General features: G+C 40.8%; 1 protein-coding gene across 7 annotated transcripts; it reads left to right on the forward strand.

Moving 5' to 3' along the window:
- Positions 1-3,460: 3,460 nt before the first annotated feature.
- On the forward strand, positions 3,461-17,568 carry prdm10 (PR domain containing 10). Of its 7 annotated transcripts, none has more exons than XM_078166931.1 (23): positions 3,461-3,503; positions 4,646-4,778; positions 5,173-5,334; positions 5,631-5,690; positions 5,778-5,882; positions 7,537-7,711; positions 9,105-9,346; positions 9,631-9,831; positions 10,639-10,711; positions 10,833-10,950; positions 11,046-11,181; positions 11,254-11,523; positions 11,868-12,212; positions 12,327-12,482; positions 12,584-12,763; positions 12,843-12,953; positions 13,162-13,362; positions 13,514-13,657; positions 13,856-14,026; positions 15,957-16,094; positions 16,227-16,422; positions 16,531-16,628; positions 17,133-17,568. In XM_078166931.1, exons 2-23 carry the CDS (start codon positions 4,707-4,709, stop codon positions 17,319-17,321), a joined length of 3,543 nt encoding a protein of 1,180 aa, XP_078023057.1. In that variant the 5' UTR covers positions 3,461-3,503; positions 4,646-4,706; the 3' UTR covers positions 17,322-17,568. The 7 variants fall into 7 exon arrangements, with proteins under 7 accessions (XP_078023057.1, XP_033487640.1, XP_078023059.1 ...); XM_033631749.2 differs by having other exon boundaries at positions 11,046-11,166; XM_078166933.1 differs by lacking the exon at positions 3,461-3,503 and adding an exon at positions 3,507-3,531.
- Positions 17,569-17,604: the final 36 nt, after the last annotated feature.

Consider the following 17,604-nt stretch of genomic DNA (forward strand, 5'->3'; position numbering starts at 1 on the left):
GTAAGGTCTGTGCCTGAGTAATACTCTATCTGCCCTGTGTCAATGAGCAGATGAGACAAACCTCAGAGAAAGTGGATCAACACAGCTGCAAAATGGTGTTTTGGCTGGTTACTTGACTGAGGCAGTATTTTAGACTCACTCCATGAGAGGTTAGCATCTGACAGGTAGAGGTTAGTGAGTTAAACCTTGGTATTAATTGGTTATTATTGTATATATCAGTTTGTTATGTGTATTATAAGTAATTCTTCACTCCTAGCCTGGGCCAGGTTGTAACAATGGAACTCCTCATGTTTGACATCAATTAATGGATTCTGTGTTATAGTTGGAGAAATTGAAACCTTACAATTTGTAGTAGACAAATCCTGATTTGTCTACTACAAATTGTAAGGTTTGTGTCAAAATCTGAGTGTTCTAACATATAATTTAGTAAGTTATAGGTTATGACCTGGTCTACTCTACTAATATTAATGCCTACATAATCACATCGCTTTATGAGCTGCAGTGGTGGAAGAAGTACACATACATTCAGTCAATGTGCTTTTAGTATAAATATGTAAATACAAGCATTTCCATTTTTTATTCATTACATTTAAAGTTGTATTTATTTGCTGAGTTCTTTGGTATATTTGTTACATATTTGTCACATACTCTCAAATCTCTACATCGTGCTGTGAATGCTTTCTACTGTGCTTGACATAAATAACAATAAAATACTGTATCATATAGCCCACATCAAAAGATACAGTAGAAACAAAGAATAAAGTACAAGTGGTGCAGGTAAATATTTTTCAAAAGTTGACTGAACTATTTTAAGGCTGTTGTTTGACACTTAGGTTAGTAACAAAATATTAATGTGAGGTCAGCCTACTTGTGCTTAACTTACAAGTATTTTCATTTGATGCTACTTTATACTTTTACTTTCATAAATTGAAGGTATGTAGCAATTCTTTCAGTGTTGATGTGAAATTGTTGTTTCAAATTATTTGAGATAATCAAGAGGTACTTTATAATGTGAAAATGTATTTATTTTGTATTTTATTCTTTTGTGTGTGTGTTTTTTTGGTATTATCAAAAGATGAATATAAAATAATAATAGTGATAATGGTAAAATAGTGGTGTCTTGTTCTCCCGTGTGGGATGGCCCAGGTGTTTGGCATGACAGAGAAATAGAAATTAATTAACTCTATGCATTCTGTGGCTCTGAACAGGACACAGTGCTAAATAAATACAGAACAGGTTGTTATTCATGTGCAGGTGTTTGTTAAACAGAGAAAACGCTGCTGCTCTGCCACTGATAACTGAATCTTTATCATATATCTGTTCTGTTTATGTGTGTATAATTATTCAAAATCTAAAGCACATTAAGTGCTACTTCACCTTGTCTTTAGCTATATTAGACATTCACTTCATACTTAATATTTACTTTGTTTATTTGAAGTATTTGTATTTGAAGAAATATCTTGAGAAGCTGTACATTTACCCTTAAACACACACACACACACACACACATACATACATAATGGTGTCCACATTATTTACTATAAGGATGTGTGATAGAAACTTACCATAATCATGTAGTTAAGAAGACTCAAGTCTGAAGGGGTTTTTCTGAATTTCTAAATTATGTTTTTCTTTACAATGATCTAAAAAACGACCTAAAACGGTTTATAAATATATATCTTGAGAGAATTATACGGAATAATTTCAAGAAACAATAAACAAAAATGTATATTATATTATATTGTATTATAGCATTGTTTATTTGTTATTGTGTTTATATTTTTTATTTATGAACTATTCTGTCTGACTTAGTAATATTTGGTCATTGAGGGAATCCCTTTTACTCCAATCATGAGTTTACACTGCCCTCCTGTGGTCATAGTGCGTAACTACAATGTTTATCGTTTTATTTTGAAGGATAAAACCGGAAATAATGTTATACGATTATGTCTAACTTGATGCTTGACGTCATTGTAGTTACTCACTGTGACCAGTAGAGGGCAAAAACCCTAATGAAGTACAACGGGAGACTGCAGAGCGCCCACTAAGAAATAACCGGCGCGGTATTATTTTTTTTCTAAACAGTTTTAATTTGAATTAAAATTACACAAAAAGAGAAACAGTCGTTGGTAGCTTTGCTAGCTAGGCTAATGTGCCGTGTACTACAAGAAGGTAATCAGTAACTGTAGGAAAGTGGGAAAGGAATAATGCGGAGTCGTTATCTCTGATTAACGCGTTTCAAGAACTTGTATTTTACTTGAGCATTGCCATTTCCTGCTACTTTAGAAATGACTACTCTGACATTTCAGGAGTAAATATTGTATTTCTTTTACTCAGAAACATTCATATGAAACTTAAGTTGCTTTGTACGCTTAGAATAATAATAAAAATTATAAATAAAAAAGAAGTTTATGTATTATGGGGTTAAGATATGATAAGAAGGGAAATGCACAAGCTAGCAGTGTTAAGTAGCTCCATCTTACATTTAAGCAGTGTACAAAATAATGCATCAATAATCATGAGTAAATTTATGATATAATGTGTATTGGTGCTAGTGGAGCTCAAAAATGGACTGTTCTGCATATTTTGCACTTTTAGTTTTACTTACTGTCTTTAAATAATTTCCCCTCGGGGATCAATAAAGTATTTCTGATTCTGATTCTGAAGTATATACCACTGCAAGGTGCATGGCTTCATTATTTGCATTAATAATTATTCTTATTGATATAACTAGATATGAATATTAAAAAAAAATACATACAATTAATCAGTTTTAGGATCGGTATTATTCCTACTGGGGAATGTGGAGTTATAGTCTATAAATTGTGATCTCCGTAGAACAATTTCTCGATCATTTCATGGCCGTTTGTACTAGTTTGGTCTGATTTCTTTAGTTTGGCAACTGTATTTTGAAAGGAGTAACCGGAAAGGCACTGTTATGGTTGCACTGATTGACGCTACCTTGATCAACTAAATGTTGCAGTTCTTCTCTGTGACCAACAGAGGGCAGTAAAGTAGCGTGCTTTTTGTATCACCGTCATTTTAACCTTTTATTTTTTGTTTGTTTTTTTACGGGGAAAAAAAATAATTATTTTTTAGATATACGGGGAAAAAATATTTTGACAGTAGTCCAAGCCAGCAGTGCCACCTTTAAAATTGAATAACATATAAGAGTAGATCAAATAACATTTTTGGACACAGCTTTAATTCAATTGGACGATGTTGGTGTTTATTTTTTCTGATTGGCTGTACTAACCCTGTACTTTAAATTGTAAAGACGATTAATAGACACATTCGCAGTAAAATCGGTAACATTGCTATGTTATTAATATTTAATCCAGACGGCTGTTTAGACTGTTTCGTGAAAGTAGTGTTTTAAAATAGCCTAAATTGCTTTTGCGCCAGAGTAAATAACCACCAATCAGAAGCCACGCTCCTGCGTGTTGCTAGGCAGATTATGTTAATATATGCAATGCAGCCATCTCTGCAGCTACCATTCTGAGGTAAGAACAACTACGCTTTCCGCTAAATGTAAGACAACCAGGGATTTCTTCACGACTATTTGTATAACTTGACTGTTCCGTTGCCTTTCTTTTGATATATATTAAGTGTGCGGATTGTTTGAGCGCTTATGTACCGGTAGAAAATACGTATTTTTTTCTTTGGGTCTCTCTTCGGATGTGGTTGTTGTTGTTAGTCCCACCCAAAATGGAGCCCGTTCTTCCTTGTTCACAGCAGACTTGAAGGGCTGGGCTCAACTAGAATCGGGGCACGGGTGGGTCTACTCTAATAATCCGGCCTGTTATCGCTTCAAAAGCACTTTTGTTAAATATCGCAGATTGCCGTCTACGTCCTGGGACCTGACAAGTTATGTTTAGCTCCAAGGTCGGCCTTACACTGGGACTATATGGCCGTAATGCTAATGTTGCGGTGCAGTAAATGCCCGGGTTTCTATAGCGCTGGTTTGTGTGGTATGGTCCAGTTGGGACTGAGAACCTGCGGGGTTAAAATAGGGGGGAATTGAATTTATTATTGATTATACCAACTAGATTTCTGAATGAATTTACAGAGTCGTGACTTTTCACGGTGGCTTTTGTGCCGACATGCGGTTGTATTTAGACACCGTTTTCCGGGCGGCCTCGTCAGCAAACGTTAACCGCATTTTCCCTCGTACCCCCGCTGAGAGTCCTGTGTGACCGCTCTGCACACCGAGTGACATGCTGCTTTATTTTGGCGTGCATGTCGTGTCAGCCGAGCAAAACCGTATCTGGAGACCCAAAAATCTGTTTTGCAGATTGCACGTGGGGTTGAACTCAGTGCCACTTTGCTCAGAGATGGCTGCTGCAGTGCCTTGTTGTTGCAGCCAACCAGCTTTCTTGTGTCCAGTGTGATAAAGCTGTTACAGTAGAGATTCCATCACCCGTTCAGGAGATTGCTCCAGCCCATACACACATAGAAATACACCTTTGTTTAAGATCTCATAATGTTGTGCCATGATTGTTAAAATGATGCATAACCATGCAGTCACAAATTCACATTAAAACCCAACCCCATCATTCAGTTTTGCCTTGCATTAGCTACTAACACCATGATGCATTATTATAATTAAAATCACCCTCAATGCTATTGTCTGTGTGCATTACAGGCTGTCTCAAGAGTGAAGAGATAGGTGACGTTGCTGGCAACAGGCTTGGCACTGTGCTGCCATGGAGACCAAGCAGGAACCCTCAGCTGTGTGGAGTCAGACTTCTAATAATGATTCAAGCAATGGCGCACAGGTCTGAACTGTCCCTTAAGTGCTATATTAGAGTCATAAGCAATAGAAAAGAAGTGCAGCACATTTGATACATCACAGGACAATCTAAGCATCTTATAATTTGTCTTTCCAACACACTCACACACAGACAAACTCCCCTCTGTCCACAGACCCAAGTTGCTGCCAAATCCTAAAATTTACCATCCACTTAGCTGAGACTATATAGTGGGATTTTCCAAGTCATCATTCCTTACCCTCCAGAAGGACTTGAGAAGGACATAAACTCACCATCATTTGTTCAGCACTCACATATACTAAGTTAAAGGAGGACTAACGGGGGGGGGAGACACACACAGAGAGTGTAATGATGTTGCAGCTGGTTCAAAGCCTTTGTGTCTTGTGCACACGTGTTGCAGGTGCATTTTGAAGGTGGCACGGTAGCCCAGATTGTCTACAGTGGTGATCAGGAGGACCGGGGACAGCAGCAGGTGGTTTATACAGCAGATGGGAACTCCTATACCTCTGTAGAGTCTGCAGAGCACACACTGGTTTACATACACCCTGCAGATGGCACTCAGGTAAGAACGGCTTTTATCAAGTGCAGAGACATCTTAGCTGATATTTAAGCATTTAGATGACACAAGTTTTGCTTTGATGGGCAGGTGGGGTCGAAACTAAGACCCTGCCTTTTTTGGGAGAGTCGTTCTTGACCACCTATTTTGACATTTTTACAAAAACCCAAGAGTTCCAAGAGTTTAATATACTTTCACACTCTTGTTTCAAATGTACAAAGATTGCATGAATTAATATATAAAATAACCTGCACACGGCCATGCAAGATTTGCTCATAGTGCTGTACTACATTTGCTTTCAGACTGTATTTGCTGATCAGCCACAAGTGGCTTATATTCAGCAGGATGGTACAACGCAGCAGGTAAGTTTACCAGATACTGTCAGCCATTATCTTGCTATGTACCACCTGTTTTTATTGAACCTTAAAGCATTGTAATCTCATTCATAGGTCACAGTTTTACTGCCCAGTGGACAGAACATGAATGCTGCCAATCTGCATGTTCTCAGTAATGTAGCAGAGGCTCCCCAAGCCATCCTGGAGCCAGTTTCCCAGGTGAGGGCACAGTGTTTTACAAATAAGTGAACTGTATTTATTTATTCTCATTTTAACACACGTATGGCATATAGTAGGGAATAAGCAAACGTGTGCAAATTGTTTCATGATGTGTTAACCCAATGATAGCAGAAACATCATCGTGTTGTTATTCCACCACGTAAGCGGTCTAACTTGGGCTGTATACTCTGGCTTGAATAAATATGACTGAATATCTTAGTCAGTCAAAACATTAAACAATAAAAATATCCTCGTCCAAAACATTCTCTGAACTCATTTTGTTTTATTATTGAAATGCCCTTATAAAAGACCATGAACAAATACTGATATTGAAATTGCCTGCAGTTCTTCCTTGCCTCCAACTCGTACTCGTCATACTCGTCGTCCTCCGCTTATCCAGGTCCAGGTCGCAGGGGGCAGCAGCCTCAGCAAAGAAGCCCAGACAGTCCTTTTCCCAGCCACTTCCATCAGCTCTTCTGAGGGAACCCCGAGGTGTTCCCAGGCCAGCCGGGCAATGTAATCCCTCCAGCGTGTCTTGGGGCGGCCCCGAGGTCTCCTCCCGGTTGGACATGCCCAAAACACCTCCCAAGGGAGGCATCCGGAATGCATCCTTACCAGATGCCCGAACCACCTCAACTGCCTCCTCTTGATGTGGAGGAGCAGCGGCTCTACTCCGAGTCCCTCCCGGATTTCCGAGCTCCTCATCCTATCTCTAAGGCTGAGCCCAGCCACCCTGGGGAGGAAACTCATTTCGGCTGCTTGTACTCGCCATCTCCTTCTTTCAGTGCCTCCAACTCATCACATCAAATGACGGAAGGAAGAACAGCAGATTATGCAGCTATGGTTTCAGCTTTTTTAGTCAGTATAGCATACACAGAGGAAATTATCACTTCAAACGACTACATTTACATTAAACACTGATTGGACAGACATTCAAAGATAAGGTGGCGATTTTTCCCGAATAAGATTTTGATGTCCCTCGGAAGTAAACAATAACCTAGTCTGAGTGGGCGGAAGTTCACTGCATAGATCAGCCTCTCATTGGGCAGAACGAGCCACCTGCTGAAGTCCCGCCCTACCACCTCCGGTTGTGTAGCAGTTTTCAACCGTTTTCAACATGTCCTTTACTAACTTTTGTGGTGTTTGATCTTGCGGGGATGTAGCCATTTTTCTGCCATGGTTCGCGTCCTGTAGGCGATATTTTTGTGGGCGTGTTACACCAAAACCTGTTTCTCCCCGGCAATATTTTTGCAAGCACACCGTTGCTGTGGCACCGCCCAGAATGGTTCTGATTGGTTGAAAGAAATACAAGCAACCGGGGCATTTTTTTTCTCCAATCTTAAAGTGAGAGTCGGCCCAGCCAGACCTTTCTTTTCTTGAGAAAGGTCTGGTGAGCGAGACTAACAATAACCGAACGTTACTTGACTCAACCACAAATAAGTTTTTGCATGCACAGAAGATAATTAATAAATGGCATCTAGTTTTGTAAAACTATTTAAGGATACATTTATTCATTCTTTATATACATTTTTTTGTTGAATTGTTGTATGTGAACAAGTCAGTCCTGAAGATGTTAACCTGTTGGTGATTCTCACACAAGGATAAACAGAAGAGTTGAGTGAGTATTAACTCTGTTAAATGATCAAACACACAGGAGCAGCTGTCTGCGTCCAATTCGCTCCCTTCAGTGGCTGACATGGTGGACCCCCCCAGCAGTCCCCTTGGGGCCACCGACTCCACAGATGATTCTGATGAAGACGAGGATGAAGACTCTGAGATGGATGACTGGGAACCTCGTCAGCCTCAGTCATTCAACCCTCACAATCTGTGTGAGTGACATTCTCCTCAGTCGTAACAAACTTGTTTGCCCTGTCAGGAGTCACACATTCAGAGCAGACAGCAGAGGATGTTGAGTCTTTTTCTGTGTCTCAACTGCTGAAATGAAGCTCTGCTTCATACACTCATCTCAGTGGCTTGGCCTTGACTTACCAGTAGTGTTTTTTGCTGCATTTTTCTAAAAACATACTGTCAAGTCATGATATACATTCAAACAAACTAAAAACAAAGATGCCTAAAAACTATTCCTGTCTTGTGGCTGACATCCTGATTTAATTTTGCACTACAAAAATGTCTTACTCTTTTGTTAAACAAATGAAAATTCATTCAGAACAAGGCAAATGATTAGACCTCACTGAAATCACGGATGTTATGTCATTTGCCTGTGGACCTTTTTAAAGGGATAGTTCAGAATTTTTAAAGTGCAGTTGTATGAAGTACTTATCCACAGTCTGTATATTACATACAGTACATGTCAGCCGGCACGCCCCCAGTTTGGAGAAGCAGCAGGAATACCGACATGGAAGCTAAGCAATGAGCTGCTGTGGATGGGGGGCAGTAGCAAAACAAATTTTAGCCACCTACAAAAAGTCCCATCTAAAATGAAGTTTAAGTGTACACTATATAAAAAAATATTTCTGTTGCTTCACCTTTTCGTTAGACAGCTTTTTCCTGACAGAGAAGCTGTTACAGTTCTCGAGCTATGCTCGTCAAAGCCACCAGACTCCATTGACAAAAACAGTCATATTGACTCTCAGAACACAGGAGCTGCTGGTCTATTGCTGCCTCTGTCAGTTAGTTAGTCTGTATTATTGTGTGACTTTGGTGAATCCGAACTAACTCTTTTAAATGCCAAAATCACAAAATAACACAAACAAAATAACTGATTGAGGCAGCATTAGTCCAGCAGCTCCTGTGTTCAGTGATGTTAAATCAGTGTTTTTCTCAGTGGAGTCTGGCTTAGAAGAGAGCAATATAAAGGCTTCAGTTCCCAGTTGGAAATCACTGTTTGACAGCAAGGTTAAGCGCTGAAAATATTCTTAATATAGCATACACATAAACTGATACTGATTTTTTTAAGTGGGACTTTTTTTAGGTGGCTAAAATATGTTTTAATGTTGCCCCCATCCAGAGCCTTACATTGCTTAGCTTCCATGTCAGTACCCCAGCCTGCTTCTCCAAACTATGGGCGTGCCAACTGACATCTACTATTTGTAATACACTGACTATGGATAAGCACCTCACAACTTCATTTCAAAAGATCTCAACTATCCCTTTCAGTAGAACAACACAAAGTAGAGCAATAAAATAATAAAGTCATACATTTTTATATGTTTGTTGTAATGGTTTGTGTTTTATTGATTTTTCCCTTTTGTGGCCTCTCAGGGTGTGAGGAGTGCAATAATGCCAACTCCTCTGTGTGTCTAAAGCATGGCTCCCTGCACCCCATCCCCAACCGGCCTGTGATGTCCAAGGCCAGAGCCAGTCTGCCTCTGGTCCTCTACATCGATCGCTTCCTGGGTGGGGTGTTCTCCAAGAGACGCATCCCAAAGCGTACACAGTTTGGTCCTGTGGAGGGACCCCTGGTTCCTCAGAGTGAACTGCATGACCACTACATTCATCTGAAAGTAAATCAGCGCTCTGCATGACTACAATTTTTATTTTGGTATTTAGCCACACACAGATTTGTGAAATTATTGCTTCACAAACAGTCAGAAGCAAAGAGGACAAAATGTGAAATTATAGCGTGGATACCAAGAAACAACAAAAGAAGTCTATTTTTTAAGATTAAGTTTATAAGAAAGTGCCGGCTAAGAAAGAACTGCAAAAACTTAATATGCGCAAGAATGTGTAATCAAAGGTTCTTACTCTTACAGTGTGATTTTAATGTGTTTTTTGCCTCTTGTATTAGCTGTGCATGCTTGATGCAGAGAAAGATGGAGAGAAGTCTGACGACATGTGGTTGGACCTGTCTGATGAGGACAGCTGTAACTGGATGATGTTTGTGAGACCTGCTCAGAACCACCTGGAGCAGAACCTGGTGGCCTATCAGTATGGCTCAGAGATATTTTACACAACCATCAAGAACATCCAACCCAAACAAGAGCTCAAGGTCAGTCCCATGTAGTGCAGTTTGTGTGCTCTGTTGCATATACAGTGTGCTCATTTGTCCTGCTTTATGAATGAAACAACGTAATGAAACAAAGTTTTCACTCCTACATGCTACGTGCCCTGCACCAGAAAGCAGACAGGCAAAATTAGCGACTAGCTGGTGAGGAAATTCAGTTCAGTTAAGGCTCTCTCTACATGTTTAAAGATATTTTTAAAAACAATTTATTTATACTATATATATATTTTGGAGATTTCATCACCCTTGATTCCTCCTCAATAAAAGGATAACAGAGCTTATTCAGAATCCTATTCTCAAAATTGTTGCACCACCTGCTGGCTCAACCTGATCCAGCACCGACATTTCTGGTGAACTTCACGCTGACTACATAACGTGGTGCAGCAGACGGCTCCGTTCATCCGTGAAGTGGTACAGCAATACTAAGTTTAAGTGCACTCTGTTTTACATTTCCACACAGGTGAACAGAAATGTGCATTTTGAAAAAACTGCACATTAGAAGATGTTTTGAAAAATGTCACTTTTATTGACTTTAAACCCTGTTTGCATGTGAAGAATGCAGAAAACGTAGAGGAAAACATTTGTTTACAAAAACATCTGTATATGTGTAGACAGGGCTACAGTCAAATGTCAAATATCAAGTAACTTAAGAGCCAGATATTTTTCTCAGAAGATGGTGGACACAGGCCAGAGCTGAAAGGAAAATTTATCTGTCCCAGTAAAACAAAAAAAAAAGAGTATCTGAACAGGCTGTACTAGTTAGTGTTTGTAATGATATATGTTTATTTGCAGGTGTGGTATGCAGCATCATATGCAGATTTTGTCAATCAGAAGATCCACAATGTTACAGAAGAAGAGAGAAAAGGTGAGCTGCACATAATACTTATCTAGCTTAATATCAACATATGTCTCGGCCCACCACCACAATTACAAATTATCACAACAGTAGTAGTGATTATTCCTGGTACTCACTTTTTGTTGTTCAGTGCTCCGGGAGCAAGAGAAGAACTGGCCTTGTTACGAATGTAACCGGCGCTTTGTGAGCTCCGAACAACTGCAGCAACATCTTAACATGCATGACGACAAGTTAAACTCTGTGACAAGGTAAAACCTGTTTTCATCACTTTCTATTATGTTTTCTCTTTCATTTCTATCTCATAAAAGTCTAAATGAAGTCTTCATTGTTTCTTTGGTCTCAGATCCAGAGGTCGGGGCCGAGGAAGAGGCAGGAGGAGATTTGGGACAGGAAGGAGACCAGGACGCCCACCTAAATTTATACGTTTGGATCCACCAGGAGACACCAGTGGGGACAAGACAACAGTAAAGGACACATTAGTATGTGCTGTATTGATTAATCGATTACTTAAGTGGCTTTGGTGTGACTGACCTTTTTACCTTTTTAATCAGGAAATGCTGGAATTGACAGAGAAGCCACTGGAGGAGCGAGTGGATGGAGTACAGAATGGGCTGAAGGTGGTGGAGATGGAGTCAGAGACAGAGGCTGGGACTGAGACAGAGGGCCAGCTTATACCACCTGCAGGGGAACCAGTTCCAGAGTCTGTCACCCCGCCCTCCACCACAGATCTGCAAGTTCCACTAAAGGAGGACCCGGCACAGAGCAGCCAATCAGACGCCCACCTCACATCTCAGGACATGCGGCGTGCCAAGAGGATACGGGTATGACTGCTGTGTTTACTGAACTGGAAGTGTTTTAGATTTTATTTGGTGTCATAGTGGCCATGATTTGCTTTACAACAGTGTGTCTCTCTTCCTCAATGCGTGCTTCCCTCAAAGATGGATGTGCAGGTAGGTAGGACCTGGAGGATGGCAGAAAAAACATTTGGTTCAAAGATTTGTCATTTTGTCATGTTGTTAATGTTCATGTGACATTTCTGGATATGTCCCCTCCTGCCCAATCCATTGCATCTATCAGCCTCTTTCTATGTCAGAGCAGATCAATGTCAGTCTACACTGGTGGGGTTTTCTGCTAGTAGTTCTTCTCTCTCTTTTTTTAATCTCAGAATGCAGCGCTGCAGCACCTTTTCATCAGGAAGAGTTTCCGTCCTTTTAAATGCACCCATTGTGGCAAGGCCTTTCGGGATAAAGACAAGCTGGATCAACACCTGCGGGTGCATGGCCGGGACGCCTATGCCTTTTCTTGCCACATTTGCAGCAAGAGCTTTATGAGTGACTCGGCCCTTGAGGACCATCTGCTAGTGCACACGGAGAACCGCTCCTACTCTTGTCTCTTATGCCAAGAAACCTTTGAAAGGCTGGACCTGCTCAAAGACCACGTGGCAGTGCATGCTGTGGACGGCTGCTTCACCTGTCCTTCCTGCAAGAAGACATTTACTGATTTTATCCAAGTTAGTACTAAATGTCTTACAGTGATTTGGCCAGAGCTGAGCAGAAGTCTGGTTTAAATTAGTAAATCGGCCCAGTTACTCCATTTTTAGACTGCAAAATGTTCTCTTCCTTAGGTGAAGAAGCATATCCGCTGCTTCCATTCAGAAAAGATCTTCCAGTGTCCAGACTGTGAAAAGGCTTTCTGCCGGCCAGACAAGCTGCGTTTGCACATGTTACGCCACTCTGACCGCAAGGACTTCCTGTGCTCAACATGTGGCAAACAATTCAAGGTAAGATGAAAAGATAAAGCATGACAAAAAAAAACAGTTGGTAATGTTAGTGTATAGATATGTGAGCTCTTGTGTGATAATTGATTTCCTTTGTCATTAAGAGGAAAGATAAGCTGCGGGAGCACATGCAGCGAATGCACAATCCTGACAGAGAGGCCAAGAAGGCTGATAGAATCCACCGCTCCAAAACCCTTAAACTGAAGGTGCCCACCACCGACTTCGAGAGCTTCATGTTCAAATGCAGAGTATGCATGATGGGATTCAGGCGCAGAGGAATGCTGGTGAGCAAAAACTCACAGATAGATTTTTGTTTGTTGATATTGAATTCCAGAACACTCAGCTTTATTTTTTTGGTTTCAGGTCAATCATCTGTCCAAGCGTCATCCAGAGATGCGTATTGATGATGTGCCTGAGCTAACGCTGCCTATTATCAAGCCCAACAGGGACTATTTCTGCCAGTATTGTGACAAGGTTTGTTTTTCCCATCCTGTAATGTGAACTTGTAGTTTTGGAGACAACTTGTCGTTCATATTTTTTTTTGTTATTTATTAATTAATCAAATATTTATTTAAAGTTCCTGCCTTGAATAAAACATGCAAACATCTGCTTGACCTCAAACTCTGAACCTGAACTTTCAGGATGATATTCATGAATCAATCTAATGGACTGATTTCTACAGGTTTATAAGAGTGCCAGTAAGAGGAAAGCACACATACTGAAGAACCACCCTGGGGCAGAATTGCCTCCCAGCATCCGGAAGTTGCGTCCGGCTGCTCCTGGTGAGCCAGACCCCATGTTGAGCACACACACACAACTGACAGGCACCATCGCCACTGCACCGGTCTGTTGCCCACACTGTGCCAAACAATACAGCAGCAAGGTTAGTATAACGCTCTGTCAAAGATATTATAAATATTTATACAGGAATTGACTCTAGCTCTGTGTTTGCAGTAATTTACAAATCTGTGCGGCGCCTTAGACAGTCCCAGACCAGACCCACACTGATAACTCTCTGTGTGCTTGTATCTTAGACTAAGATGGTTCAGCACATCAGGAAGAAACATCCAGAGTTTGCCCAGCTTGCCAACACCATCCAGACTCCTCTGACTACAGCTGTTATCAGTAGCACTCCTGCAGTCATCAGTGCAGATGGTACCACAGCTGAGGCTGTAGTGGTAAGAACAAATTATGAACATTCATGTTGAGTGCCAACGCTCAGTGAATATTTTAAATTAAATATTACAGAAACATAAAAGTCGTATTTGCCAATATAGAGGCTAGACGGTGCAAATAAATGTAAATATAAAAGAAGGAGCAAGAAAGAAATTAAGATATACACCAGATATTATAACTATGATTTGTTTTCTCCACAGACCACAGATTTGCTGACCCAGGCCATGACAGAGCTTTCTCAGACACTAACCACGGACTATCGCACGGCGCAGGGAGACTACCAGAGGATCCAGTACATCCCAGTGTCTCAGGCAGGAGGCAGCCTGTCTCAGCCGCAACACATTCAGCTGCAAGTGGTGCAGGTGGCTCCGGTAAGATCCAGGATCTGATCTGGGACCTAAGTTTTTTTTGTTTGTTTTTTAAACTTCATGTATCCCAGGAAAGCTGACTAAACAACTTAACAACATCCTGCTGCACAATCACAGTTGTTCACATTTGGGAGCTGCCTGATATAAACACAGCTCCCAGTAACTATTTTGACAATAGATTGTTTAAAGGTATATGATGCAGGAATAGTTGGCTACTGTTAGTAAACTGTATTGACAGTCAAAGTGGAAGCCGATCCTCAGCTATATTTGCAATCTGTTGCCACTGTATCTGCAATTTTGTAACTTCTTTTTGGATGCTGCCTGTGGTCTGGTACCTCTTAGCTACCTTTTTATCAAGTGCACCTGTGCACTGTGCTGAGGAACATCTTAAACATAGCAAAATACAGACAGAGGGCAGAGTCTCTGCAGATAAAACACACTGTCACAGACTTCTAGTGGGTCATGAGTAGGGGTGTAACGGTACACAAAAATCTCGGTTCGGTACGTACCTCGGTACACAAGTCACGGTTCATTTTTTTTCGGTACAGTAATGAAAAAAATAGACAACTATTAAATATCTTTTACTTATTGGTAACCTTATTAAAACATACCACCACAGCAGCTAACTCTTTTTACACAGTTTTTGAATGAAACAAATATATATAAAATCCTGCTTTTTCACATTGTTTGAATGAAAATAGAAATATAAAAGTGAAAAATAAAATCCTGCTGTTTTTTTTAACACATTTTTTGAATGAAAAATATAAATATACATTTCTGCTTTAACAGTTTTACTCAATTAAAATAAAAAGTATAGTGCAGCTGGTCAGCTTCAAAGCCTGCTCAGATTCAGTTTTACTAGGAACTTACTTAGCTTTCCCACTTTGATAAAGTGCAGTAAACAAAACATGCTTATATCTAAAGTGCAGCTTAAACAATTTTACTCAACTTCAATGGCGTTGGTTATTTCTTTAGCGCAATGGTCAGGGAAACGCTCTTTCTTTTTAAACGACGACGATATCGTAGTTTGCACCAGATTGCTTTTTCTAGTCGTGCCGGTTAACGTTCAAACTCGGGTGGTGTCGCTTTAGATGCGTTAGCATGTTAGACGTGTTTCCAAGTACATACCCGACCGCTGTTCTGCAGTGTCGGCACACTGCTTTTGTCTTGTCAACTTGTTTATTTCCATCTTCGTATTTTACCCTGAAACCAAAGTGTTCCCAAACGGAGGACTTAAGGTTTGCGGGTGGGTCTCGGTGGGTCTTCAGGTTCGTCAGGCTCACTTGCCATGTTATCAAAATGCGAGAATGCGCTGCACAAGGTGAAAGCGGAGATTTACGGTCGGACTCGGTCCGTCACTCAATTATGTCCGTCAGGGAACTAGATATTTTAAATGGTTCGGCTCGCAAAAACGGAATTAAAAAAAAACAAAATAATATCCTGCGCCCAATAATTCGGTACAGGGTCGTGCCGAACCGAAAGTCGCGTACCGAACGGTTCGACACAAATACATGTACCGTTACGGCCCTAGTCATGAGTGATCTATACATTGATTTTAAGGAAAATCCTGCATAGTTTAGCTTTAGTCAATATCTTTGAGTTTGTGGCTGCTAGTCAGATAAAAGAAACTGAATGTGTCACCTTGTGCTTGTGGGAATTTTGTTATGTTTTTTCACAGTTTTTTTATTCTCAAAAGAACCACCAGCCGCCATGAAAATTCTGGCAATTACTGCTTTGACATGTAGGCTTTAAACATTTCAGCAGACAAACTATGTCTGTTTTGGCCTGTTGTATTTTTAAAATGTGGTTTGGAGGCAAAATAGTTAAAGTAACTTGTTTGTTTTCCAGCAATATTCATGGAAATGTGTCCAGTGGTGGATTGAGGTGAATGTAAGAGACAATATCAAGTAGTTACTTTCATTGTGTTTTACAGGCTTCCTCCCCACATTCCCAGCACCCCACAGTAGATGTTAGCCAGCTGCATGACCCTCATGGCTACAGCCAGCACTCCATCCAGGTACAACACATCCAGGTCAATGAGCCCTCAGGCACTGGACAAGGTGCCACCCAGGTAAATCCTCAATACTAAAGTTTAAGTCAGGTCAAGTTAATGAGTAATGTATAAAATATAATAACACACATTGCTCGCTCCATAACTTTAAGCTTCATAACAGACTACTTATATTTCTTTACTCTCTTTCAGGTCACCGGTCAGCCTCTAAGCCCCACCTCCCAGCAGCCCAATCAGGAGCTGAGCCCCACACAGCTGACACCTGTGACCTTAGCTCAGAGTCACACCCTGCAGACCAGCAGCACCCAGCAGCAGCAGCAGCAGCAGCAGCAGCAAGGGACTGTGCAGCACGCTTACATACCTGGGAACTGGAACTACAGAGGCTACTGTGAGTCACACACTTGCTCCTATATCATCCCATCACTCTGTATGTTTTGACAGCTCTATACTGTAGGATTGCCTGTCAGGTTAATGTGTTAACATTTTACTATGGCAGCGTCTGAGATCCAGATGATGGCTCTACCTCACGCACAATATGTGATAGCTGAGGCCAGCACGCCTGTATCTGGAGTGAACAGCAACCAGGTGAAAACGGTGAGTGAATGCTGTCTGATACCTGTTAGATTAAAGTGACGTGTACATTTTGCTGTGGTTTGGGAAATTACTGTGTTGCGGTTTCATTTTGGACATGCATGTCCTTATAGGCAAGGCTAACACTGCAGTTGAAAGAATCACGCCCTGTTCAAAAAATCAAAAGGTTTAAAAAAGAAGGGAAAAAAATGGGGAAATCCAACAATGGCTTTCACGCCACATGGATATGTAGTGAAAAATAAGATTCTAAAGTTTTAGGCCTATATGGGACTTATTCAAAACACATCATAACTTGTCACTCCCCCGTTACACCAAAAGCATCTCAGGTTGAAGAAGCCCTTCCACTACTTCTGAAAATGTGAAAATTATTGTTGCCCTGCATGTGAGTTACATTCTGGACAACAAAAAAATAAAAAGAGCAGAAATGCTGAATTAAACGTGGCAGATCATGGTATGAACTGAACTAATGTTTGTGGAGCTAAAGACATTCTCATCCCTGTACTGCAGACACACTACGTTATCTCCGAGGGTCAGACTGAGCTGGAGACCAAACAGGGTGTTCAACAGAGCACAACCCAGGCCCACACTGAACATCTGGAGCAGCAATCGACCAATCAGCAAGCCACCACGCAGTACATTATCACCACAACCACCAATGGCAGCGGTACTAGTGAAGTTCACATCACAAAACCCTAAACTGTTAAGTGATGAGCTCTGCAAATGAAGTGCAGACCCAAGGACTGAACCTGCATGTATACCTCAGCAGCTTGTATGCACATTGATGAACAAACACACAATCATATGCACATGGATACAGACTTGTGTACATACAGAGCTGAAATGGGAATGAATTGGTGACCAGCACAGATTTATGTGTCTATAAAGTGTTAAGTTGCAAGCTGCCAGGGATTTGTGAGAAAATAAAGTTAGTAGAGAAAAAAAATGTTATGATTTTGAACAGAATATATAAACAACAACA

Source organism: Epinephelus lanceolatus, chromosome 4, assembly GCF_041903045.1.
Source record: "Epinephelus lanceolatus isolate andai-2023 chromosome 4, ASM4190304v1, whole genome shotgun sequence".
NCBI classification, from domain to species: Eukaryota; Metazoa; Chordata; class Actinopteri; order Perciformes; family Serranidae; genus Epinephelus; species Epinephelus lanceolatus.

Coding starts and splice junctions, on each gene's coding strand:
- prdm10 (XM_078166931.1), top strand. CDS start 4,707: ATGGAGACCAAGCAGGAACCCTCAGCTGTGTGGAGTCAGACTTCTAAT. Junction 5,691..5,777: donor AGGATGGTACAACGCAGCAG/GTAAGTTTACCA, acceptor TCTCATTCATAG/GTCACAGTTTTACTGCCCAG. Junction 12,213..12,326: donor CATTTACTGATTTTATCCAA/GTTAGTACTAAA, acceptor TCTCTTCCTTAG/GTGAAGAAGCATATCCGCTG.